This window comes from Ursus arctos, unplaced genomic scaffold (assembly GCF_023065955.2).
Source record: "Ursus arctos isolate Adak ecotype North America unplaced genomic scaffold, UrsArc2.0 scaffold_4, whole genome shotgun sequence".
In the NCBI taxonomy this organism is placed as follows: domain Eukaryota; kingdom Metazoa; phylum Chordata; class Mammalia; order Carnivora; family Ursidae; genus Ursus; species Ursus arctos.
Window position 1 is genome coordinate 29,084,023 of NW_026623056.1, and position 26,197 is coordinate 29,110,219.

A 26,197-nucleotide genomic window follows, 5' to 3' on the forward strand; every position below is an offset into this window, starting at 1 on the left:
TCATGTACAAGTGTTCTGCAAACCATAAAATGTGATGCATAATATGAGCATTTTATGTTGATCAATTATCTTAGGCAACCATTTACCTATAGGTGAGATGACCTTGGAGGGTCACTTTGAATCCTCACATTCCACACTTCTTTCAAAACTCAGAGACCTGCCCTACAACTAGGACACCAGAGAAAGTCAGGTCTATAAAAATGAGGGGCCCAGGGAGTATTGCTGATTGCTGCTCGGGGACTCAGGAGCTGGCCAAGAATTCAGCTCGGTCTGGGCTGAGAGGGTGAACTGAAGATGGGGGTCTACAGCTTTCTCAGGCCAAGGAAGCACAGCAAACCCCAGCGGGAAGACTGGATTTGTTTAACTGGGTGTGGATGTCCACAAACGATGATGCCATCTAAGCAAGGCAAGCTGTCCCCATGAACCGCTACGCGGGAAGCTGCTTGTATAGGCTGTGTTCTCTAGGTCACACCGACAATAAAGCTATGAAGACGCCCTCAAGGCCTCTGACTCGAAGACCCGCTGTTACCACAAGGCACAGTCATTTCTGAAACTCTGGCCACAGGAAAATGGCCGGCCCCTCGGATAGTAGCTCGGAGCCGGCCATACACAGTTCCAGCGTTTCTTAGCTCTAAAGATTCATAATGTAAGAGATTATATGTGATCATCCTTCCTGGTTTTACAGACTGTGACCATGGGTCTTCTTAATTTTTTCCACTTTGAAACAAATGCTCGTCCCTTTGGTCGTCTCTCTCTTGGATCTACCCCAACTCCTTTCTAGCTTTACATACAGTGCACAGAATGAACACAGCAGTATTCTTGATAGGATAGTATTTCTTCCTTCGTTCTCACTGTTCATTTTAATCATAAGCAAATTTTGGTCAGTATTTGGTCCACAGGGGTAATTCAAGTCAACGTCTTTAGTAGACAAATAAGTATGATTTCTTTTCCCATATCTTAGAGCCCCAATAGCTTACAAATCCATTTTGGCGGGGCGCCTGGGTGGCACAGCGGTTAAGCGCCTGCCTTCAGCTCAGGGCGTGATCCCGGCGTTATGGGATCGAGCCCCACATCAGGCTCCTCCGCTATGAGCCTGCTTCTTCCTCTCCCACTCCCCCTGCTTGTGTTCCCTCTCTCGCTGGCTGTCTCTATCTCTGTCAAATAAATAAATAAATAAATCTTTAAAAAAAATCCATTTTGGCTTGTTTCCTGCTAAAGGCACTGTTCTGCAGGAATACATATGGAAATTCACTTAGTTTTATGCCCATTAAGTAGGTTTTTCAAATCTTCTTGGATAATCTAGTAAATGTGAGGTCATCTTTGCCAGAGTAGTAATTTTCCTGGAAAGCAGTCAGAGCATTCTGTGGGGCTGGGGATTAAACTGAACTATTTTTCTAGAAGAAAGGGGGCATCTGAGTATTCTAGGGCCCCAGACCGTGGGTTGTAATCAGGGGAGTGAATTCCCTTAAAGAGTCAACATTTCTCCAGAGGTGTCTGGGCCATCGATCTAAGATACAGAGCCCCACGTAACCCCAAAAAGAACATCAGTCACATTAAATAATTTCATTTGTTCTCAACCCTTGACAACAATTTTCAGTCTGACATCTGTGGCATCATCTCCCCACAAAGCCTCAGTTTAATATAATGGTGCTGTAACTACACTATAGTTATGATGGCCAAATCTAAACCTCTCATTTATGGGCGCTAATGACACAACCGTGTAGCAGCACATTGTTCTCTCCCTTTCCATCCCCATTAATGGCATTTCAATTAAGGTGTCTTTTTTCTTGCCTTCTTTTTCTTCTTTTGAGTATATTCAAAAGAGAAACTCTCAAACTTGTGTCTAAATTTAGCTCCACTGATCAATACTGACATCTAAATTAACTCCCTCTTTCCAAGTGTCAACAGCTTCCAAATCAATATTTCCTGCTCCACCAACTTCCATCAAACACAAATGCCTTCTCTGAAACTGGATCAGATGACTCCCAAAAGAAAGAGCCCTACACTGACAAGGAAAACAAGTCTGTCTAATGAGGCATGGTGGCTTAACTAAGCAGCAATCCCTTGGCACCTCCCAAGGCCACTGTCCTTTACCAAGGCCTTCGTGGGTTTCCCACAGTCTGACTCAAGCAATCCAGTATGTTTTTGAACTACAATCCTCTCTGTGCCATCCTCACCATGGCAGGGAGAAGCAACTTTCTCCTGCAGAAAAATGTTTTGTCCTCCAACTCAAGAAATACTGAATGGGAATGTATCCAGATATCCGTCAAGCCCGGATTATTCATATACAGACAACCTACTTCCCCATTTGACAAACTACCTAGCATCATCCCAACTCCCCACCCTATACAGAATGTATACTCAGAGGATAAAAAACCATCTCCGTTTTCACACAAGTCAAGGAAAACATAATTAGGGAGTTGACTCTACTAAGGTTGGAACAAAAAATAAATAAAATTAAAAACCAGGAACAAAAGCATCTATTTCATTGCACAGACAAATGGAATGATTTTCCTGTTATCTGTTTTGTTCTCTCCCGCCACCTTCGGCTGGCGGAAGTAACAGTATATGAACAGCGGAGGGCTCCCATGACCTGTCAGAGCCTGCCGACTGATCAGGTAGGTGCCACCTTCTCTGCCAGGCACAGGCCACGCGAGCCTGTCTTCTCAGACGTGGTGCTGTGAAGGCCAGGAAAATCCCAGGCTATTTCTGCTGGAGGGCTTCTTTCTATTTTCCCTGGAGTCCTAGGGCAGGAGTGGGGCCCAGAAGAGGCAAACCATGGGACTGTTGATAAAGGAAGCATGGGCTCAAGTTTCCGCTAACTAGTCAGCAGGCCCTGGGAACACTAATCCTATACCATCTCAGTTTCCCCACTTGTAACATACACCTGTTTCCCCCATGGGTCTCCTCTCTTAAAGTGAGATTATAAATGAGAAAGAACTTCTCCTCTGAAAAGTAAGTACTATCATTACTACCAAGAGTCTCAGACTTTGTATACTCATCACTGCTCTGGGTCTGCTAGGGTTTCCACCAAGTCTCTCCAGAGATTCTGGTGTGATCCCAGTGTAATTACACAGAAAGCAATCTGGATGGCAGCCCTGTGATCCAGCCTGCCTTGGTGCTCAGCGATTTCACCTGTGCTGAGGACCGATCTTTAGCAGTGTGTGTGGACTCTGGCTGAGCCCTGCTCGGGAGAAGCAGAGCAGAGAAGACAATTTTGCCCATGATAATAAATAACAATATAATAACTAAGACCCAGGCATTAACAAGAAATACTCTGAATATAAGAGAACAGCAATGATTAAATAAAATATGGTGTTTTTGTCCCCTGTACCAAATTAAGAGTTAAATAAGACAGTGTAATAGCCACGGTGCATAAGAAAAAATGTTTAACAGGAAGATGTTTCTCTGCTTGGGATATTTTGGGTGGGGCTCTGCCTTCAGGGAGCAGGGGTGGGATTGTCTGAAAGAGTGTGGAGAAGAGGGAACTATCATGGAATGGCTGGAGACCCCCGCCCCCAGCCAGGAAGCCCTCCTAGACCAGTAGAGGGTGATGACATGCTCTTTGCTCCATGTGACCATTTTCTGATGACCTCTCTAAGCTTCAGTGGCCTCATCAGTAAATCGGGAATAAGATCTGCTTCGGAGAATGGTTGTGAGGATTGATGGAGAGACAGGTGTAAAAGGTACCCAGCACTCAATAAATTAAACTATTATGTATTTGTATTTCTTCAACCCCACTTTGTCTAAATAAAAAATCTCCATTCATTATGCTGCTAATTAAAACTGAATCTGTTCATAATATAAATATGTAACATTTTAAAAAGCATCATTGGGGGCGCCTGGGTGGCACAGCGGTTAAACGCCTGCCTTCGGCTCAGGGCGTGATCCCGGCGTTATGGGATCGAGCCCCACATCAGGCTCCTCCACTATGAGCCTGCTTCTTCCTCTCCCACTCCTCCTGCTTGTGTTCCGTCTGTCTCTGGCTATCTCTGTTAAATAAATAAATAAAATCTTAAAAAAAAATAAATAAATAAAAAAAATAAAAAGCATCATTGGTTCCTGTGTTTTCCTAGAGGTTCCTAGAGGCCTGGGTAAGTCCTTTGGTAAAATGGCTAGTATAATATCTCATTTTTAATTGACTTTAATAGGGCAAGACAATTTTCTTATAAGCTGCACATGCATATTGAAAAGAACGAGGGAAACTGCTACTACTTACTATCATCTATGTGTCGGGCGCTGCACTAGGCCCTCAGATGTCCCACGTTAACCACCGGGCTCTAAAGCCTGACCATGTTTATTGATGAAGGATTTGCATTTTACATGAACTGTGTGTCAGGATGGAGGATAGAAAGGAAGAGAACAGGTTCAACGACTGAGGACAACTTGGGAAAGTTGCGAATGCTCTCCTTAGATTGTTAGGAGAGAAAACTAATATAGTTTGCCCCTTGTACCATCAGATCTAGTTGTTAGATGCAACAGAGAGCAGTCTCACTTCCAGAAACCGAACAACCACTCCTTTGCTTACCCATTTTCTAAGTTTTGGTGACACTGGTGGCTATGTACACCTCCCCCCACACACACACCAGGAACAGGCCTGGGGCCTGGTGGGGGGAGCCCAGACCGGGGGTGGAAGGTGGAGGGGCCGGGCTCACCTGTTTGACCTCGGCCTGCAGGTGCCGCAGTTGGAGGCATTGCTCCAGCCGCTTATGGGTCTGCTCTGCGTTGAGCTCCAATTCGTGTTGCTTCTCATGGAGAAACTCCAGTAGCTCTTGCACCTGGGCTGCCAGATCAATGTCTTTCTCACAGATCAACTCAATTCCTGATTTTAAAAAAAAGGACATAAGGAAAATGAGCTCGTACTACAAAGACCATATTTCCTTCAATATGCATAAGAAAGCAGGAACGCGGCAATAGCCAGGCACAGCACCCTCCGGGCCTTTGCACATCCCTCTGTGAAGCTGGACAATGTCATAATGGACTCTTCTTTGGGGTGCTCAAACCATGCCACCTCTTTTGGATTATCTGATCCTTTGCCTGGGAATTTCAACAGATGATCAGCTCCTTATTAGCAGCTGGAGTTATAGAGAGAGGTCGTTCTTTGGAAGTCCTTCCCCAGAGAAGAAAGCATTCGGCAGTCCCCCCCGGGGACTTTGCTGGGGGGTTTGCTAACACCTATAATATTCACAAGTAAGGCTCTGTGATCATATTGGGGAATGCAAAACAAAACCGAAAATAACCTGTCTCAGGATCTTCTGCCAAAGGCACACTCTTTTAGGGGGTCACATGCAATTTATACTTAGATGAGAGTCTCTGGGCAGGGGTGCCTTTATTAGCCAACTACTTGGGCCCCCTAAAAAAAGCAACTCTTAGAAATACATGCTAGCTCTCATATATTGTTCTCCAACAACCTGATAAACATACCCCAGCAATAGCACAGGGGTACCGAGTGCTTATCCATTTACAAAAACCATGTTAAAGTTGCGCCCACACAAGGAGAGTTTGCTCACCATCCTTCCGCTTTTTCAAAGCAATGAATAAGCCCAGTCAGCCACTGACGAGAGTTCCCAATGTTTATGGATACGTCACCCAGTATTAATAACCTGCCAACTGTCTGACCTGTGATGGGACTTTGAGTCAATACCCACCAGGCGGAAGCTGTGGCTCCGTTCTTTGTCCACCTCCCTCTCCACCTGCCTTACTTTTTCTTTTTTTTACAGATTTATTTATTTTAGAAAGAGAGAGAGCAGGGGGAGGGACAGAGAGAGAGGGAGAATCTCGAAGAATCTCAAGCAGACTCCATGCTAAGCACGGAGCCCGACGCAGGGCTCAATCTCACGACCCTGAGATCGCGACCTGAGCTAAAACAAAGAGTCAGATGCTTAACCAACTGTGCCTCCCAGGCGCCCCTTCCTTACTTTTTCTATATACCTCTCTCAACACACAAGTGTGGATACACACACTTGCTCTCCAGCAAGCTGGCACTCCTCTTTATACATCGTCACCAGCAGGACTAGAGTAGCCTTCCTCAAACAGATCTGTGTTTCAGGAAGGGTCATTGAACTCTGATGCAGAGTGAGGGAACTGCCTTAGTTATCAAAGGCCTTCTTGTCTGCTAGTGGCTTGACTTTGATTCCTACCTTAGCTCTCGAAGGCTACATGAAGAATGTGCTAGCTTTAGAGCCAGCCCTGAGTCAGAATCCTGGACATGGGCAAGTTATCTAAGCCATCAGAAGCTTCGCTTTCCTCATATGTGGAATAGGATTTTACATACCTGCCCACCTCAGGAGCTCCCTGCTCAGGAGCTCGTCGGGAGGATTAAATGAGACAATGTGTGCGGAGCCTCTGTCATGTCACATAACACACACAGACCCATGGCTGTCCTGATTTCTGACTCAAGCTCTCCACTTTCTGCCTTCTTGCATTCATGCCCTCTTGGTTGCTATCTGCCACTTGGTTGCTTTCTGCCACCAGAAACCTCTATTGTTTCTTGGTTCTGACTGATTCAACCTTGCTCAGACCCATAATTTTACAAAAATCCTCTGTCCGGATTGCTTGCCTCCTTCTGATCCCTGACTCCACCTGGCTCTGCACCTTCTCAGTTCAGTCCAGATCCTTTCCCTGGCTCCCTGTCCTGTCGTCTATGACCCAGTGCAGCTATGCTCCTGATGCTGACAAATAGGGACCCAACCATCAACGGGGTTGGGACTACAATTCCCAAAGGGCAATGCACTTCTATGGGGGTCACACCTCAAGGAGCCTGCCAATCTCAATGTATAGTCATCTAAAAATAAGTCCCCTCTGGGAGACTTCCCCAGCATTCTGACTCACATCAGCAGAAACTCGTCCCCGCCACCACCAACACACCTGCCGGATACAGTGGGAGTGTAAGGAGAGTGTACGCATGCTAAGGGAAATTCATTTCTAGAGGCAAAAATAGTGTTTTATATAAGGACAATATGGAAGAGTGGAAAAAACTTCTGATGTTACATGGTAATAATTTCAGTATCTTTTCGTGTTTATTTTTTTTCTACCAGTTTCATAATTCCAAATCCCAGCTCCTGAAATATCTGTGGGAGACAGAGAAGCACGGCTTGTTCTTTTGGCAGTCAGCTCTCCTCCATTCCTATTCTCAATTACCAAGGGGATGAGGTAGAGCTTCTCCTTGACTGAAATAAAAAATAAGAAGAAAAACAAAAATTTCTATCTCTGCGGTGCTCGGCACAGTGAGATGACCCTTGACTCCCATATTTACTTTCTGGAAGTGTAATTTGAGATTCATCTGCGGGAGCAGAAGCTCTTCCCTGCTTCCAGCCCCAATGCAGGTTTTTCCCGGCTCCTTTTCATTCCACATGCATCTCTGATGTTTAGTATGCTGGACTTGGGCAACGTGTCTTTCTCTGGGAAGCCTGGGGCTCACCTCTGCCACCTTGCATGTAAATGGACCCTCTAAGCTGGTAACTCGTCAAAGGGGCCGGCACCTGCCTAGGACACCCTCCCCAACCAGCTCCCAGGCTGCCCCGGGACTCAAGCCCTTCACGTGCATCTATCTCCCTAGGTACGGTTTTATGGGCGATGAACACAGGAAACAAAATGGGGGAAAACAACGCCTACTGCCCTTCTGCACTCAACCGCACATCGTGCTGCGGATACAGCAAATGTGAGGAACAGGAAATGGCACCTAGGAGGACAGACACTCACTCCTCCCTCCCACTGCCCCCACACACATCGACGTGAGTCCCAGTCAACCCCCATCAACTGGTAAATACCCATCAATCAACAGCGAATAGTTTGCTTGTGTTCACATTTCTGTTCTCAATCTAATCCCAGTCCTGTTTTCCTAGGGGCTCTCAGAAATGCAGCAAGACCCATGTGCTCTTTCCATCAAGTACGGAGACAGTTTGTCAGTCTCTTTAGGGCAAGCTGTATTGATGTTTCCACAATGTTCTGTACCCATCTTTCCCTCAGAACATTCCCTTTGGGGGTGGTTCCTTATTAGCTTGTCCCTGTTATCGCAGGAATGCAGGCTCCCTGGTGCCGGGACCACATGTCTTATGTATCTCTGCATCTTCTGCACCCAGTACAGCGCTTGACTCGTAACACCCAATAAATAAGCTCTTCCGTGAACACACGGCCTCTGCAGGGAAGGGCTCAGGTCACGCGCTGTGGTGGAAAGCACCTGCGAGCTCTGGGAAAGGACAGACTTAGGTTTGAATTCATGCTCTGCCCCCTATGAACAGTGAATCTCTGGGCTCCATATCTTCTCTGAGTTTGGGTAAAAACAATCCCAAAAATGACTTCTGGGGGTGTCGTAGGACTTAGTGAGATTAGGTACATACAGTGCCTACCATTTAGTAGGCTCAAAATACCCATGTTCCTACTTTTTCCTTTCCTTTGGGTTAATTACAACATATTCATTATTGATTACTAATGGAACTGTTGATTGGCTTGTAAAAATGTAAATAGAAAATCTCACCATGAGCTATTTATGGACTTGCTCAGTGCACATCATTAGAAACTGTGATGGTCTGGATGGTGGTCTTAGACCAGTGCTCTCAATCTTGGCTCACATTAGATCTGGAGAACTTTAAAAATCACCGTGTCATTGGCCACACCCAGAGCAGTAAAAGGAGACTCTCTGTGGGTGGGACCCAGGCATCAGGAAGTCTTTAAGTTCCCAGGGTGATTCAACACATAACCAAGACGGAAACCACTGGATAAGACGGTACCATGGCCAGCAACCCAGGACAGAGATATTCTTTATGCTATACTCGGTCAGCAGAATGGTTGGCACTGTGGTTGTTTAAGGTTCGAGGCTACAGTTAATCACGTCGCTGTACTTTTCTTTGCTGCCAGGTTGAGGGTACCCTTTAGCTCCCTCAAGAAGGGAGGTGGCTGTGGTCTGGGGTAAGATATAGCTATTCCTGGCTGTGCTACCTAGAGGCGTTCTTTGTGCATTAACATCAGCCTGCCTCAGTGAGAGACTAGCCCTCCCCTCCTCACTCCTCTTTCTGTGCCACTCCCTCAATGTAACACCCAGTTCAGAAATGACAAAGTCCTTTAATCGGGTTTTTAGATCAGCATTCTCAACACTGGCCGTAGGATGGAATCACCTGGGAAGTTAAAAAAAAAAAAAATCTGGGCCCATTCCAGGCCAATTAAGCAAGACTCCCTGAGGGGTGGGGCCCAGACCTTGGTACTTTTAAGTTCTGCAGGTGATTCTAAATCTGCAGCCAGGACCAGAACTATTGTTTTACATCTACATTCTCTTTCCCTCCACTCAGCCCCCATCAGATCCACATTCCCATGAACCCCAGAGTAGCTTCCATTTTGGAAAAAAACAGGCCTTTCTCTCCTTTGATGATGCAACTGAAATTATTTGTGGCCCCTTATTTTTTCCTGCATCTGTTCCACCCACATTGATGTTCACTCCATTAACTAAGCAAATACTCTTATTGAGAACTTGCTATGTACAAGACATCAGCACTCTGCTAGATGCTGGGAATGGAAAGAAAAGGAAGAAAGAGTCCTGCCCTCATGCTGTGAGAAGCTACAGGAGCACATGGCTGCAAGAGAATGCAGTACGTGCTAGAATACAAGAGTAACATATCAGAGTTACCAAACTTCCTTAAGCTCTTACCCTGTTCACGCATTATTGCACTGCATGCTCATGATGACCCTGTGTGCTGGGTATTCTCATGACTGCTGTTTTCCAGAGGAAGGTGAGGCTTGGAGAGATTGGGTAGCATGCTGGAGCACAGCCGGGTAGGGAGGGTGTGGCCAGGTGCCAACCCAGGCACTCTTCCCTCCCATCCAAACTCTGAGCTCTATGCTCAAGAAGAAGAATGATCCCCACCACACTTAATTTATTTTTATTTATTTTCAAATGTTAGGGCTGGGTTCTTCCCAAGCACAGTAAACTTTAAGTATCATTGCCACAGATCCCAAAGATTTTTCACTTAAAAACCTCACATAAAGAAAGAGCTTGATGCTTTGATTAGATCACAAAAGTAATACGTCCACAAGACAAGCAGCTCTTCTTACTCCTAAGGCCACATGGAATAGTCACGTGGTCAGATTTCAGTGGAGAGACCTGCGGCATAGCCACTGGGGGTGGTCAGGCTGACTCATCGTGGCAAGTACGAACTGGAGGGGACTGCAGGAATCCAGGCCTACCTCCCACACTAGACAGAAGAAGAAAGGTCTAAAGAGAAAGAACAGGAACTTTCCAAAGGCAGACTGCTAGCTGATGGTGGAATTGGACCTTGACTTCAGTCAGCGTGTTTTCTCCAACTTGACTCTTTCCAGCAAAACCTGGCACCTCCCAACTTGAGGCCAAAACAGGAAATGCCACAGCGAGGGGAGAATGATGAGCAAGTAGACAAAGTGTTCCTGTTTTGCCTTCTATTCCTAAGGCTAATGCTGGTTTAAAGCAAAGGCTTTGCTTTGGTTAGAGCGATTGGAACACCAGAGGGATTTATGGAACCTGGCTCAACGTTACAAACTGCACCCCTGAAAATAAGTGTATGGAAATTCCCTACTTCCAAAGTGTAAGCCCTTCGTTAACTTAGCATGGAAAGCTAAACACCAACCAAACACTTAATTTTGTTAATTGTCTTTTTTCTAAGACAGCAGTTTATTTTACCTTTAGTTCAAATATAGTTTATTAGACACACAACATCAATGACCAAGACATTTGCTGCCTCAGTCCGGGGTCACTGAAGTCCTGCATTCCTCAACCACCTGGGGGCAAGACCCACCCTGGGTCCACCCCCAGCTCCTCGCCCCTGCTCTCCATTCCTCTGAGCCAGAGATGGGGTACATGCCTCGTCTGCAGGACCCGGCATTCGGCAGCACAGAGGAAGTGAGCTTCCCAGAAACCCCTCCCTTCATTCCCTTTGAAGCCTCATGGACGATGCCAGACTGAACAGCTAGCTGTGGTAGGAGCCGGGGAACAGCCAGTACCAGCAGTGAGGGCTGAAGAGGCCAATCAAGCCTGTTTTGACAAAGCTCATTTCTAGATTAGGATACTGCGGGTGTGGGCAGCCCGTCTGCCTGGGGTGTTTTCACCCATTCAGCCCTCAAGGTTCAGGAGGCTACCAAGCACAGCTAACCCGCAGTCACAGACCATCTTCAGGGACTGCCAGCTCCTGGTCGGCTTTCTGTTACCATGGATACCTGGCTCTTGGGACAGAGAGGGGCCTGCCCAGGTCACGCCAGCATCCCAGCTTTCCTCCTGCCAGATGCATCAGTACTGAGGGACGAAGGATGAGCATCCCTGCAAGGCCTCTCTGTCCCAGCCTCTGTCCTACGTCCCCTCATTCTCTCGTGGTTCCCAGCCTTGGCTGGATCGCCAGCTACTGTGAGCATCACGAGAGTAAGCTCTACCGTGAAACCCTGAGTCCAGCTAAGGTTCTCAATGGCGGAGAAAGGATCATGGTTCCCCCTCCTTCCCTAATAAAACCTTAGAGATGTATAAGCCATTGCCAAGCGTGTGTCTCAAACTTGCACAGGCACATGATTTACCTGGAGATTTTGTTAACAGACAGACCAGATTTGTAAGTCTGGGATAAGCGCTGGAACTCTACCTTTTTAATCAGCTCTTAAAGGTGACGCTGGTGCTGCTGGTCCACAGCCCACACTTCGAGGAGATCCTAGACTCGCGGTGCATCAGCACCCCCCGAAGGGCTTGGAGAAACCCCAAGAGATTCTGAGGTGGCAGGTTCTAGGGACCCTTAAACTTGCCTGTGGTTCTCAGCCCTGGCTGCAAAGGAGATCACCTGAGGAGGTGTTTTTTGCTGATGTCCAAGTCCCATTCAGAGGTAGTTAAATCAGAATCTCTGGGCTTGGGGCCCAGCACTGCCATTTTTAAAAGAACCCCCCTCCCAAAGACTGCAATATGAATGGCCCTTCCTGGGACGATGTGGGGCACAGTCTGCACTGTGTAAACAAGCCTGGGCAGCTGCAGCTGTTCACAACACAAACGAAAATTCACGGAAAGGTTCTGCTGAGCAGAGTGTACAGAATTTACCAGATTGTCTTTCCTCTGGTGAGAAGTGAAGCTTCTTTGAATGCTGTTATTTATTCTTTCAGGTCCTTAAAACAAACATAGTCCCCTACAGTCGAGTTTGATGGCTAACGTCTGCCTGAAAATCTCATGACTCTAAATATTCTTCATGGTCAACAGGGACACCGCCCAACTGTGTTTTAAAGAGTCGATGGCCTGAACCCCCGTCAGCCTCTTCCTGGAGGGTCAGGAACAGGAGCCAGGGAGTACCCGGCGAGGAGGGTAACGGTGGGGCTGGGTGTAGAGTCTGTGTTCTGCACTCTACTGGCACATGCCCCCCTGGGTGACTTCTTGTCCCCTGGACTAGTTGGACCATGGGACTGCTGTGGCTCTCTCCGGTTCTAACATCAAAGGCCATTTCAGAGAGTGGTGGGTGTCACAGGAAGGGTTCATGCATTTACTGAATAGATAGTGAATAAAGCTTGAACATGAAAAGAAGTGAAACCTGGGTAACTCAGCCATGGTTTCTTGAGAAGTTATAAAATTAGATGACCTGGCCATAAATTTTTATCAGTACTTCTAACACTCACACAGACTAGTGATTAAATCAAAACGGGGCTCTCTGAGCGGCATGAGCCAGAGACCAGGAGCCACCCTGGGGGTGGAGGACAGGAGAGGGGGCCTGGGGGGGGGGGAACAGCCCACATCTATACATTTGAATACAATTCACATGGCTAGCTGGCTACTTTTGGAGCCCACCCGGTTTATTCCTGCAGGCCACCATTTTTTCTGAATCTGTGCAAATTGCCATTATTTGTTTCCCCCATTCTCTGCATAGCACCAGGAGACCCTGGCCCCATCCTCCTCTTTACCAGAGCCTAACTGGGCAATCTTGGACAAGCTATTTCAGCTCTCATGCGTCACTTTTCTTTTCTTTAAAATGGCAAAAACTTCTGTTCCTGCGTCTGTGGGAATAAAGTGGATGAGCAGAGTGGGCGTATTGGCCGGAGTCAGGCTGGCCTGCTTGCGTTCATCATCTCCCTGCCAGAAGAGGCAGGATGGGAGAGCTCACCCACCTGAGGCCTGGACCTCCATGATGTACTGGTGCAGATCCTGCCCCTGCTGGATGACCTCGAAGGTCATGTTGTTCATGGCTAGCTTCCGCTCCGTGTGGCGCTGCAGTCGCTGCTCGGCCAGCGTCAGATCCTCTGTGTTGAAGTCATTCATCTGCCGGAGCAAGTCCTCATTCCAGGCGTCCAACTCCGCTGTCACCTGTAAGGGAACGACCGTCAGTCCCGGCTCGCAGACCCGCGAGAGACTGCGAGGCGGAAGCCTTACTGACTAACCCCAGCCTTGGGTCCCTCTCTGCTGTGCAGAGGTCGGGCTCCTAAACCACGGTTCAGCACCAACGCACGCCTGTCACAGCGTTCTCCGTGCGCAGTCTCGGAGGGACAGCAGCAAAGGCTCGACAAGTTGCAGTTCATGACGTGTTTGCATATTCCATCCTGTTCCAGCCCCCCAATGGCCCGGAGAGGCCGGCGGGGTGGAGATCGCCAGGCCCTTCTTATGGAAAAGGAAGCTGGCCTTTGCCCAGTCAGATGCAATCTGCCCAGAGCTCACCCTGCTGGTGAGGGGCACAGCTGTGGACGTAGCCCAGTTCTTCTTCTGACTGCAAAGACTGTCCACCATGCCACAAGTGCTGCTCTAAAAGTCTCATCACTGCAGAGGACCTCGGAAAGCAAATACTGAGCTTCACTCTTTCCGAGACACAGAAACTGAGCGCTGGAGAAGCCTGTGAATGGCCCGAGGTTACACATCAGAGCTGGTGTGCAGGACTCTCTCTCTGCAAAGGCTGACACCTGGACGCTGACTAAAGATGTAAGCAGGTAGCAGACCTCTAGAAATCCCAAGCAGATTATGTGCTATCAAAAGGCATAATGATTCTCCTAAAGATGTTAGCGTGTAATGAATGGAAACCCTGCCCTCATGTGAGCTTGCTAACAGGTTCCTGCTCTCCACCGTTGCTCATGTGACTCCCCCCGGCCCACCCTCACAGAGGGGACCGCCCAGAGAGACTGAATCCTACTCTTTCTTTGCAACGGTCGCATTCCCAGACACGAACTGGGCAGCACCGAGCAGAGCACTTGCACCTCAGCTGTGAGTCAGAAAACTGCTCTGACATGGTTTTCAGGTCTGCCGTCTCATGCTCATACCCGCTCAGTCGCCCTGTGTAGGCCATGGCACAGGGACTGCCACCTTCCTCTTGTCTGAGAAGAGGAAATGAAAGCCTCACCCCGCATCAGTGGCAGGATGGCCCAGGCAGCTGAGGCACAAATCCCAGAGCCCCTGCTCAACGATTTGCATTATGCTGAGTCTCCCCACACAGCGCGGACATGTGACATGACCTCCCCAGCGGACCACCAGGGCCCTTCTGGGAAATCAGGCGATGGGGGAGAAAGAGAAGAGCTCTGGCAATCATGAGTATGGCTGATGTGAAAGTTCTTATACAAGTCTTTCTGCGGCCGCAGGTTTTCGTTTCTCTTGAGAGTTCCCTGCGAGTGAGATCACAGGGCCGTATGGGAGGCGCACGCTACACACTGCCAACAGCAATTTTACATCCAATGGGCATACAGGAAAGTTCCAGCTGCCCTTCATCCTCGCCATCAGTTGGTATCATCAGTCTCTTTAGTCATGCTGGTGGGCACGGAGTGATAGCTCATTATGGTTTTAGTTACTAGTCATCATGAGCACATTTTCATATGCTCATCAGCCATTTGTATCCACTTTCGTCAAGTGTCTTTTCACGTCTTTTGCCCAGTTTTCTAAAATGAGGTTAATCATCTTTGGCTCATAGATTGGTAAGAGTTCTTAATAAATGCTGGATAAGTCCTTTATCAGATAATCAACTCACAACAGCCAAATACATTTTTTTTTTAGCCTACTTCCTGGCCTATAACCTAAGAGATTAGAATAAAACTAAGACAACAAGCATGAAAGGAAGAACCTGTCTTTTCTTTCAATTTTAGTTGTTGTGTTGGTTCCCTGAAACTGAGTCTATGCAGCGTTCTATTTGCTGCAGGAAGATCCCGCAGGGGTCTGAAGGTGGGAGTCTGTGGAGTGGACAGTGTGGAGAGTGAGGAGAAGCAGGGGAAAGTTGAGCTGCTTCGGTTGGAAGAGTGAGCCTCAGAGATCTGGTATTTTGGGACTTTGAATCTACCAAATGTGAAATACGTCCAGCATTCTGAATCTGGTGTTTCTGTATTCTTTCCTCTCCCCTTCCCTACCCTCCCCCACCCTCACCACCTTGACATCATTAGGCTGAGGGCCCATGTCATGTCAAAGAATAAGACTTTCAAGGAGTTACTCAGCAGACCAGCCTGACTCCTAAGGCCATCTTCCTGGGGTCTACTCTCTTTTCTCTCTGTTTGATTTGGTCTTCCCATTACCCCCAAGCAGTGATGCCCGATCCTTGAAATAGTCTGATTTGTGTATTTCTAATATTTGCTAGAGTTTATTTTCTTTTCTATCTTCTGTTTCATCAAAAAATGTTCTTTCATTGGCTTCTTCCTCCCTACCTTCATTCTGGGTACAAGGCTGGCACACAGCAAGGGTACTTTTTTTTTTCTTGAGAAAAACCTTTGTTTTCAAACCTGAAATTGTTAATGAACAAACCTAACTTTCCAGCCTCATCTCATGTTCTGTTACAGAAAGCAGTCAGCCGGTTACTTGCTGGTCCTGAGAGTTGGCTCCTGCCCTCTCCAGCCTCCTCCCCTGGTCTGATAGCCCTGAAACTCCCTTGTTTTCTTCTCCCAGTTTCTCCCTTCAAAGTACACCCTCTGATGTGAAGAGCTTCATGACCACACCCAGACCCAGAAGTTTTTCTCTGACTTATCTCATAATATCAGACATGGACTTGTTTGCTCATACAGAAACCGTGAAAAGAAAATCCTGCACTGGGGAACTAATTTGGCTATTTAACTCGATTTGGAAAAGAAACCTGAAAGAATTTGTTTAGGGCAAAAAGTAGGGCCTGAACCAAATGAATGAAAGATAGAACACAAGTTGCCCACAGGGCATTCAGCTTTCAGTCACCCTATTTTGCTTTCTCCTTCCACTCAATTGAGTCCATCTCGGCTCCGGTCCACTCAGTTCCCCTCTTGGCTCCAGCGGCTCCCATCTCCCTGCTCTCCAGAATTAATTGGACTGTTAGGATACAATGACCTCTTTGAGAGATATATTGGCAATATTTCTATTCTAACAATTGTGTACTCTAGAGCCATAGCCATAAGGGAAATCAGAGAAGGAGTGAAACAGAAAGAAAGGATAAGAGGCAGTGGGAAGTGGGAAGTCTCACTTCAAAATGAAGCCCAAGACTTTTCTGCCAGATGACATTCACTGAATCCAGCATTCTCTTGGCACTGACTGACCAGAGGGACTTGGCTTAGCAGCTGCCTGGGGCTCTGTTCTCAGGGTGCCCTCTCCTCTGGCTCCTCCTGCTTTCTCGGTGTTCCCCCTCCCCTCCCAATGTTTTATTCTGTACTTGCCCGAATCAAAACTCATCCGTCACTCTCTTCCATTTTTCTATGGTCTATTCCCATCTATTTAGTTCTTTATTATCACCTGTGAAGTTGGAAAACTCATTATGTAGTCCTTTTCTCCAAATCATTTGAAGATGCTGGTAATCATGATGAAGATGATGATCATGGGTGGAAGAAGGTATTTACCTTGTACAGGCATACTTCGTTTTCTTGCACTTTGCTTTATTGTACTTCCAGATGTTGTGTTCTTTTTACAAATTGAGGGTTTGTGGCAACCCTGTGTTGAGCAAGTCTATTGGCACCATTTTTCCCACAGCATTTGCTCATTCCATGTCTGTGTCACACTTTGGTAATTCACAATATCACAAAGTTTGTCATGATTGTTGTATTTGTTGTTGTGACCTGTGATCAGTGAACTCTGATGTTACTATTGTAATCGTTTTGGAGCACCATGAACCACACCCATGTAAGATGGCAAACTTAATATGTGTGTTCTGACTGCTCCACCAGCCAGCCATTGCCCCATCTCTCCCTCTCCTCGGGCCTCCCTATCCCTGAGACACAACAACATTGAAATCAGGCCAATTAATAACCCTGCAATGGCCTCTCGTGTTCAAGCAAAAGGAAGAGTCTATACGTCTCTCAAAAACTAGAAATGACTAAGCTTCACGAGGAAGGCATGTCTAAAGCTGAGATAGGCCAAAAGCTAGGCCTCTTGCACCAAACAGTTAGCCAAGTTGTGAATGCAAAGGAAGAGTTCTTGAAGGAAATTAAAAGTGCTGCTCCAGTAAACACATAAATGATAAGAAAGCATAACAGACTTATTGCTGTTATGGAGAAAGTCTGAGTGGTCTGGATAGAAGATCAAACCAGCAACAACATTCCCTTAAGCCACAGCCGACTCCAGAGCAGGGCCCTAACTCTCTTCAATTCTAGGAAGGCTGAGAGAGGTGAGGAAGCTGCAGAGGAAAAGTTGGAAGCTAGCAGAGGTAGGTTCGTGAGGTTTAAGGAAAGAAGTCGTCTCCCTAACATGAAAGTGCAAGTGGAAGCAGCACGTTCTGACGGAGAAGCTGCAGCAAGTTCTCCAGAAGACCTAGCTCACATAATCCATGACGGTGGCTACACTAAGCAACAGATTTTCAATATAGACAAAATGGCCTTCTATTGGAAGAAGATGGAATTTAGGATTTTCGAAGCTAAAGAGAAGTCAATGCCTGGCTTCAAATCCCCAAAGGACAGGCTGACTTTCTTGTTAGGGGCGAATGCAGCTGGTGACTTGAAGTTGAAGCCAGTGCTCACTGACCATTCTGACAATCCTAGGGCTCTTAAGAATTATGCCAAACCTCCTCTGCCTGTGCCCCATAAATGGAACAACAAAGCCTGGATGACAGCACATCTGTTTACAACATGGTTTACAAAATATTCTAAGCTCCCTGTTGAGACCCACTTCTCAGAAAAAAAATATTTCTTTCAAAGTATCACTGCTCACCGGCAATGCAACTAATCATCCAAGAGTTCTGATGGAGACATATGATGAGATTAATGTTGTTTCATGCCTACTACTAACAAAACATCCATTGTGCAGCCCATGGATCAAGAAGTACTTTCAACTTTCAAGTGTTAGTATTTAACAAATATATTTTGTAGGGTTATAGATGCCACAGATAGTGATTCCTCTGCTGGATCTGGACAAAATACATTGAGAACTTTCTGGAAAAGATTCACCATTCTAGGTGCCATTAATAACATTCCTGATTCATGGGAAAAGGTCAAAATAACAGCATTAACAGGAGTTTGGAAGACGTTGATTCCAACTCTCATGGATGACTTTGAGGATCCAAGACTCCAGGGGAGGAAGTGGGTGCAGATGTAGGGGAAACAGCAAGAGAACTAGAATTAGAAGTGGAGCCTGAGATGGGACTGAATTGCTGCCATCTCGTGATAAAATCTGAATGGATGAAGGATTGCTTCTTACGGATGAGCAAAAAAAGTGGTTTCTTGAGATGGAAACTACTCCTGGTGCAGATGCTGTGAAGACTGTTGAAATGAAAACAAAGTATTCAGAACATTACCTAGGCTTAGTTGATAAAGCAGCGGCAGGGTTTGAGAGGATTGACTCCACCTTTGAAGGAAGTTCTACTGTGGGTAGAATGCTATCAAACAACATCGCATACTGCAGAGAAATCGTTTGTGCACATACTGTGTGTATTAAGGTACAATCCTATTCCAGCTAATAATTGGAAGGAAGGATCCAAGGCATTTCATTGTGGTGAGATGCTCTGAAATACATGGGCTGTCAATTGCAAAATGAGCATCTTTCTGTTTTATGATGTCATTATTTTTATTAAGATGAGAAAAGTGAAAGCTAAATATTCTCCACTGACCTACAAGTGTTAGATGATAGGGAAAGACATATTGCAGCTAAAGAGACAGTCTTGTTGCATGGGAAGAGCTATTTTATCTATAATGGGTTTGTATACTGATATAGGTTACCAGTGTGAAACTAAAATTCACCAAATTATCAGAGTCATTTATTCTTCTTGTCTAGTCTAGTATTTTCTTTTCTGAGAGTTCTTTCTGTTTATAAAATCAATTTATAAAATGTTGAGATTAGTGAATTCTAATATAGGTTATTTTAAAGGTACATGTAGCATTTCCTTCTGCTTTAGAAATATATATATAACTTGTCTAAAGAGTTGAAAATATTTATTTATGTAGCTATATAAAGACTGTTGGGGATATTGCAAGAACTTTCGGGAAAAGCAGAAGGATTTGGCAATAAAGAAATTTACTCAATTGTTTCTAATTTTTGGCAAAATAATGTAAGAGCATATTGCAACATGCTGTAATTGATGAGTTTCAATGTTTAGTTACCTAATTTCTATTCCAGTAGATAATCTATATAATTGAGTAATTTTTATGAACAATTTCATATTCTTGTCTTCATTAACATCATGACAAAACAGAGGTCTTTGGTATAATCATGACTGATCTTGAAGGGGTCTTGATTGTCCATATCTTTGCCTCTTAATGAGTTTGAGACCTGTGGGAATCTATTTTCAAAAGATCTCCCCTTTGTTGAAGAGCTCCTACAACATATATTGTTCACTCATTCTACTACTTACCAATGCTTGAATGTCGGTGTTTTTTCTCCTGCGTAAGCTAAATACCTAGTCCTGGAGCTTATATCTACTTCCTTCTCCTGAAACCCAGCATCCTCACAGAAATAAGAAGCATACACCATTTGTACCTTGATAATATAACCTGACTTTAGGCTCACAACCATTACAGTGATCTGAAGGTTTCCACCAGGCATCTTTGATAATTTATCCCAAACAGGCGACTTGCCAGAGTATGAAAGCTGTGTGAATAAGCATTTTTGTTTTGCTTTGTTTTTTAAGAAAGAAGATGGTAGCAGACCCCACCCCCTATCGCCTCACCCCGACACAATGATCCTGAAATCAAATTGGCAAAAGTCTGGAAGAGACTATCAAACTAATATTTTGTGTAGGCTTTGGTTTACTTTATAGAATTTATTCTGCATTTTCCTCTCAAAGGAACTGGGGCATATTTAGAGAATGCTACAGTGATCCCTAGGAGCAATGCACAAAGAGGGATCTCAAATAGATCTCATTTTCTTTGTTGTTACAGTTTCTATGTTGGTGGACTTGAGGCATATTGCAAACATGGAGCACAGCATGGCTTTGCAGAGCCTGATGTTGTATCTACAGAAGAGGTTATGAAAGTGGACTAGATGATGTGGTCCTTAGATGATCCCCAGGCAACACGATGACTGTGCAGGTGGACGGCCCTGAGTCACCAGAGGAAAACTTCCAATGAAGCACCACAGGACCCTGCCTGACCTGGCCGGTATTCCAAATAGCTAAAGCATTGAAGCGATAATAAATTTACCTTGATAGGCTGAAGAACTGGGCCAAGAAGAAAAACAGTACAATCTGAGAGAGAAAATATATAAAAGCTTCTATTTAAGTTGTTTTTTTTTTTTTAAGTCAGTGTACCAGAAGCACTTTGAAAAAACAACCAAGGGCTTTTAAGGGAGCACAAGCCTAGACAAGGCAGGTGATAATGCCACTGAAAAGGCTCCTAACTCCAGGGCACTCAGAGAGTGCCAGTGCCCTGAACACACTGCACCCAGGTGTGTGTAGGAAGGCGTGGCTAACTCGCCTTCGGCAGAGGGAAACCAGGAGAGTTAGGTGTCTGGAAACCATGTCGTATCCAGAAAGACAAGAATAAATTGGGGGATATGCGCCACACAGAAGGGCTGATGATGAAGAGAAATAGTCATCAAATTTTTAGAGTAAAGGGGATTGTAGAAATAACTATATAATCTCAACATTTTTCAGATAAAAGAAAAGAAGCCTATGATGACCATTTTAAAATATATTTTTAAGGCTGCCAAATATAAGAGGTAGCAGTTTGTTCTGTTTTTTCCAGAGAGCAGAACTAGGACTAAAGAGCAGAAGGGTGGAGATTCTGGTTCAACATACTGATAAAATCCTGAGCTCCCTTGCCTGCCCCCTTTCCCCCAAACCCCACTTCTAGACTTTGGAGATATCCCAATAAAGGCTAGGTGGCATCCCCCGGGGATGCCAAATCCTGGCCACCAAGTTTTACCTGTCTTCCAGGTATAATCTCATCAAGAAACTTTCCATGGGCAGCCTGACTAAACTAAATATTCCTGTCTCCGTGTTCTCATCCAACTGTGAGTTTCTCTCTGTCACACAATTATCACATTGTACATGATTCTGTTTGTCTGTTTCTCCCTATGGCAAGGACTGTTTGTATCCTCAATGCACAACACAGGTGTTGATTCTTATTAGGTGCTCACTAAATGTTTACTGAGTTGGATTTCTATCAGGCGAAAGGCTGACAGAGCAATCTTGTTCAAATATGAGACCCTAAAGGCCTCTGCGTACAACCAGTTGAAGAGCTGAGACCACCAGTAAATTGTAATCAGCTGTCTCTCCTCAAGGCAGAATTTTCCTCCTTGAAGACTATTCTCTCCCCAGCCTCAGCCCAAGCCACATGTCCTAATGCAAACTCCATAGATTTATAGTTGGCTGTTCCATTCCTTACTCAGAATAATTACACAGATTAATTCGCAGGTACATTGAACAAACTTTGATTGGGATTATAGAGTTGAAGATTTAAAAGACAGACCACAACTGTGGCCCATTTTCCATAAAGTCCCCTATGTAGGGTATCTTTCTTGGCATCATTTCTAGTACTCCATAATGTGAGTGTGCCAGCTCCACGGCAGATTATCCACTGAAAACACAAAAATTTTCACTGTATAAGTATGCATCTGTAGTACACATATATCGTATGCACACATACTTGATTAAACCAGTAAAAAAGATGCAACGTTTCCCTAGACTTTCACTAACAGACTGACACCGGAATCTTGCTGCAAGCCCTGGCAGCCGGTGGGGTGGGAGAGGGCTCCTTCAGGAGGGTGGGGGGTCACACTGCAGAGGGGGACTGGGCTCATTTGTCCCCTTACTTTCAGCATAGTTCAAATTACTGCTCTTTACATGCACCCAGTTAAACAGATTTATCTGTTACCTACTTTTAACTAAGCTTCACAGAAAGACACATGGCTTATCAAGTTTCCTGCAAAGAAATTGAAGTTTGAGGACAATAATACACATGAAAGCACGAGAGAACTTTGAACTCTCTGTCGGCCACCTTGTGGGGTAAAGAAACAATGATAATCTAATCAGATCTGTCAAGAAACCAGGCAAAAAAAATAAGAAAAAGAAAGGATCAAGAGGGGATCTGAAATATGGAACCACAACTTCTAATGAAAAAGCTGAATTTTGCCCTGAGGGCAGGCTGAGTTCTGAGATTATTAGCCAGTGATAGAACATGTGTACGATTTATCAACTAATATATGCAAAGATAGGGAGTTGCAAGTTCAAAAATACTTTATTAAGAGCGTGCATGATCAAAAGAGTTTGAAGACTGCTGGCCCATTCTTGCTTCTAAAAACATTTTTTTAAAATTTCTTTCTGATCATTCTGGTCAATTGCAGAAACTTTGAAATGCATGGAAGCTTCGAAAAGATATCACCCATATTCTTACCACTACAACGTAAACATTATTCACATTCGGCGAAATGTCTCTGCTATCACAACCATTTCATATAAAATGCCTTTCATGGAGGGAAGCTGAACCTATAGGAAACCCTTTACAGAACATCATATTCCACCATGGGTCATTCCATCTAGTCTCTGTGGAGGCTAAGAAGGTATGTGAGGAATGCAGCTTCAGTCCTGGCTTTTGAGCAGTTGCCTCCTACATTTGGGAGAAGTTTCATTCTTGGTGGGGGGTGCCCTATGACCTCACCCCAGGTCATCCTGTGGGCACCATACACACCATCCTTATTGAGGAAAAGGAGTCTGTACTACCTTAATTTTGAAATAAATGAGCCCATCTCAGCCATCGGTGACACGGTGAAGGAGTCATGCTTAGATTCCCAGATGTCAGGGGTGCAGGCCTGCTCTGGTTTTCAGTAATCCCCAGGAATTCCGAGTATGTCCATCAAATGCCTTCCTCAAGGGAAGGACACCATAGCTGAAGGCTCTGCAGTGACAGCCCCTGTCCTGGCTAATGTCAGCTCCGGCATGTCCATCACCACAGAAGCCGCCCTTGGTTTCACACTCTGACTCTTCTCTAAATGTTTGCTCGTCATCCCCTCACAGTGAAACACTAGCTGGTATTTGAAATAATCTCAGCACCCTCAAAAATAACTTCTGACAATCTGAGTTGAAGCAGAACTTTTTCACGGGTTTGGCAGGATTTCCATTTCAATCTGAGATGAAATGCAGCATTTCCCAAGCTTTGGGCCACACCCCAGATGGGGCACAAGACCCCTTCTAAAACCTGCATGTCATTGCCTAAACCAGAGGGTGCTGAACCAAACTACTATTTTTATCTCCCTCATTTTATTAGACCCTCATACGATGCCCCCACTTTTGCTCTACTATGTATCAACTATTCAAGTTGTTGTACAGTTTGGGGGTTACTGGCGGGGGAGAGAATTTTTATACGATATGAAGGCTATAAGAATTCAAATCCTATAAATTGAACTAACAGGCTCCTTTGGTGCAACATTTAAAAAGGATCCAATTTTAAAGTATTGGATTTATAGTTTGCTTTTTTGTTTTAAGGGATACTTTTGCCATATACTCCGGACTGTTTTTCAGGAGTGGGAATGGATTTTCCCAGAATCACTATAGGCAAACACACCCTAGGGATACCCCCCCATCTCCTCTGGCTAATGTCAGGGGTGCAGTTCATGGCAAAGTGAAGCTATCTGACCCATTCTGCAACTAAACCAGCAACCCAGACCTCCAAACCATGCCATCTGATGAAATAAAACATCCAAACCCTCAGATGGTTTCCTTCCTCTTAAGCAGTTTCTGATGTGCACCTGGAATGACAGGAGAGTAAACAGAGACTACAAGAGCAGAATCACCACACCTGCTAACATGATTTCCCAACGGATACATTCACCTTTGGCAGGCGCAGTGGAGCGGAGGAGGGATGGCGGGAGTGGATGGTGGGAGTGGATGGTGGGAGTGCCTGGGGCCAGGGCCACTGCAATTAAACGGAACTCTGTTCATTTCAGTGAGCCTCACTCCCAAGTACCGAAGATTAACAACTCACACTCCCTCTTTCCTTTCTTTGTTACCTTCATCACCCCAGCTCTATGAAGCTCACCACATTCACTCTGCTGCCTGCCAACATCTCTAATTTTCCACCAGTATATTCATTATTCTTTCAACATATATTTTAAGTCTACATTTATTTTTCTTAAAGTGTGTTTATTTCAAGTAATCTCTACACCCAACGTAGAGCCTAAACTCACCACCCTGAGATCAAGAGTCATGCACACCTCTAACGGAGCCGGCCAGGCACCCCACAACTTATGTTTTAATACTATTTGCCACCTGAAATCCTCTTGAGTATAAATTCAAAATAAATCAAGTAAAAAATACACATAACTACACCTAAAGTTATAGAACAAGTTGGTAGGATAATCAAGATCTAGATTTAAAGATTTATCTTTTCCCTTGTTCTGGAAACTGTCCAGAATGCCCCTTTTTTGAACAGGTAGTCTTCGGCAAGAAATTGCAGTGGCTTCCAGGGAGGCAAAGGTGGAGGTGTGGTTATAAGAAGAGAAAGATCATAAGACAGAGATAGGAAGGATTGCTTTAGGACTGCTTTCCTTTTATGTTTCTGATTCTCAACATAAACCCTGTTGGTCACAGAACTGAAGAAAAGAGCATCTTTTGCCAGGACAGTTCTCTGGTCCCCTCTGGGACTGGGACTTGGGTATGGGAATTGCAACATTTAAAAAAAAAAAAAGTCATTTCCTTCCATACCAGTTTCATGAAGCTTCCACAGATATTGTTGGGAAGATCATTCCCAGACACCCAGGAGCCCCAACTGTGAGGAGCCCATTGGAAAGCAAAACAAAACGAAACAAACAAAAAATGATGGGTGGAGTGAGGCTTTCCCTCATACCACACCAGTAGGAAGTAAAGAGAAGATAGTGCCTCTTTAATTTAACCCTTTCCCATCCCTGAAAAGGACAAAGTGCCTTGGATGTTGGATGCTCTTCACACCCCAGGAACCCTACTGGCCTGGCTTTAGTTACTGTCTCAAAGTAGAAAATAATAAAAGGTGGATATTATGTGGAGCAGACATTATTAATAGGCATCACAAAGGGGATATAAATATATCAGAACATTTGATTCTGACCTTTCCAGAAGGAACTGAGGAGTCCATGAGAGGAACCAAGATGGCGTCAGCACAGACTTAATTTCTTGGTGAGCACGAAGCTCTCCGTGGCTCCTGCTTCCTGACTGCTCTGTGATTTCATCTAGCTTCTAGCCTCTAGTCATCAGCTGACGAGGCCTCCAATTTTAACACCCACCTACTCCTGAAGTGAAGGATCCAATCACTAACTCAAATAGCCAACACCATGGTCTTTCAGGAACCAAAATACCAAGGGTTCAAATAATCCCAACAAAAACCTTCTAAGTAGTTCCCAAACAGAGAATGAAACAGAGAGGCTCTGCTTGGTGGAGCAGGTGAGAAGGACAGGGGAACAGAACAAGGTAGAATGTGAATCGGGAATTTGTTGATTCTAAAAATGTATCCTTGATGCGCAATCCCCTTGAATTTCCACAGGGTACCACCCGATGCTCCCTCCCCAGCCCCTGATGCAGTGCCCTTGACCAGGAAGCAGACCAGGATACAGTGTCTACCTCAATGGTGTACTGCTCAAAGATGCGCAGCTGCAGGAAGATGTCCAGCTTGATCTTGCGCTCGTGGAACAGCTCCTCCATCTGCACCTGGGCGTCGTCCAGTTGCTGCAGGACTGACTCGATGTGGCTGATAGAGCTGCTGTGGGGTGTCTTGTTGTTGGACACAGCCGAGTCCCTGTGGCAGAGTCAGGGTGGGGGGGAGAGGCCTTGCCATGTTAAAAGTGATGTAGGGGCAGGGGGCCTTCCTCATCTGAGCAAGGTGGATGTGAAGCAACTGGGTCATTCCTGACATTTACCAAACTCCTCCTGTGACCCTGGGACTATCTCTTTAGCAGGGGAACCAACAATATGTG

At 45.4% G+C, this 26,197-nt stretch overlaps 1 protein-coding gene across 9 annotated transcripts in view; it reads right to left on the reverse strand.

Annotated features, from left to right (window-relative positions):
* Positions 1 to 26,197, reverse strand: part of KALRN (kalirin RhoGEF kinase) — a 642,459-nt gene that overhangs the window by 272,643 nt on the left and 343,619 nt on the right. For all 9 annotated transcript variants that reach the window (XM_057306496.1, XM_048214817.2, XM_044382637.3 and 6 more), the window contains exons 13-15: positions 25,845 to 26,019; positions 13,084 to 13,279; positions 4,656 to 4,822 (exon numbers count right to left, since the gene is read on the reverse strand). In XM_057306496.1, coding sequence (XP_057162479.1) covers positions 4,656 to 4,822; positions 13,084 to 13,279; positions 25,845 to 26,019 — 538 coding nt within the window. The remainder of the gene's footprint in view (positions 1 to 4,655; positions 4,823 to 13,083; positions 13,280 to 25,844; positions 26,020 to 26,197) is intronic.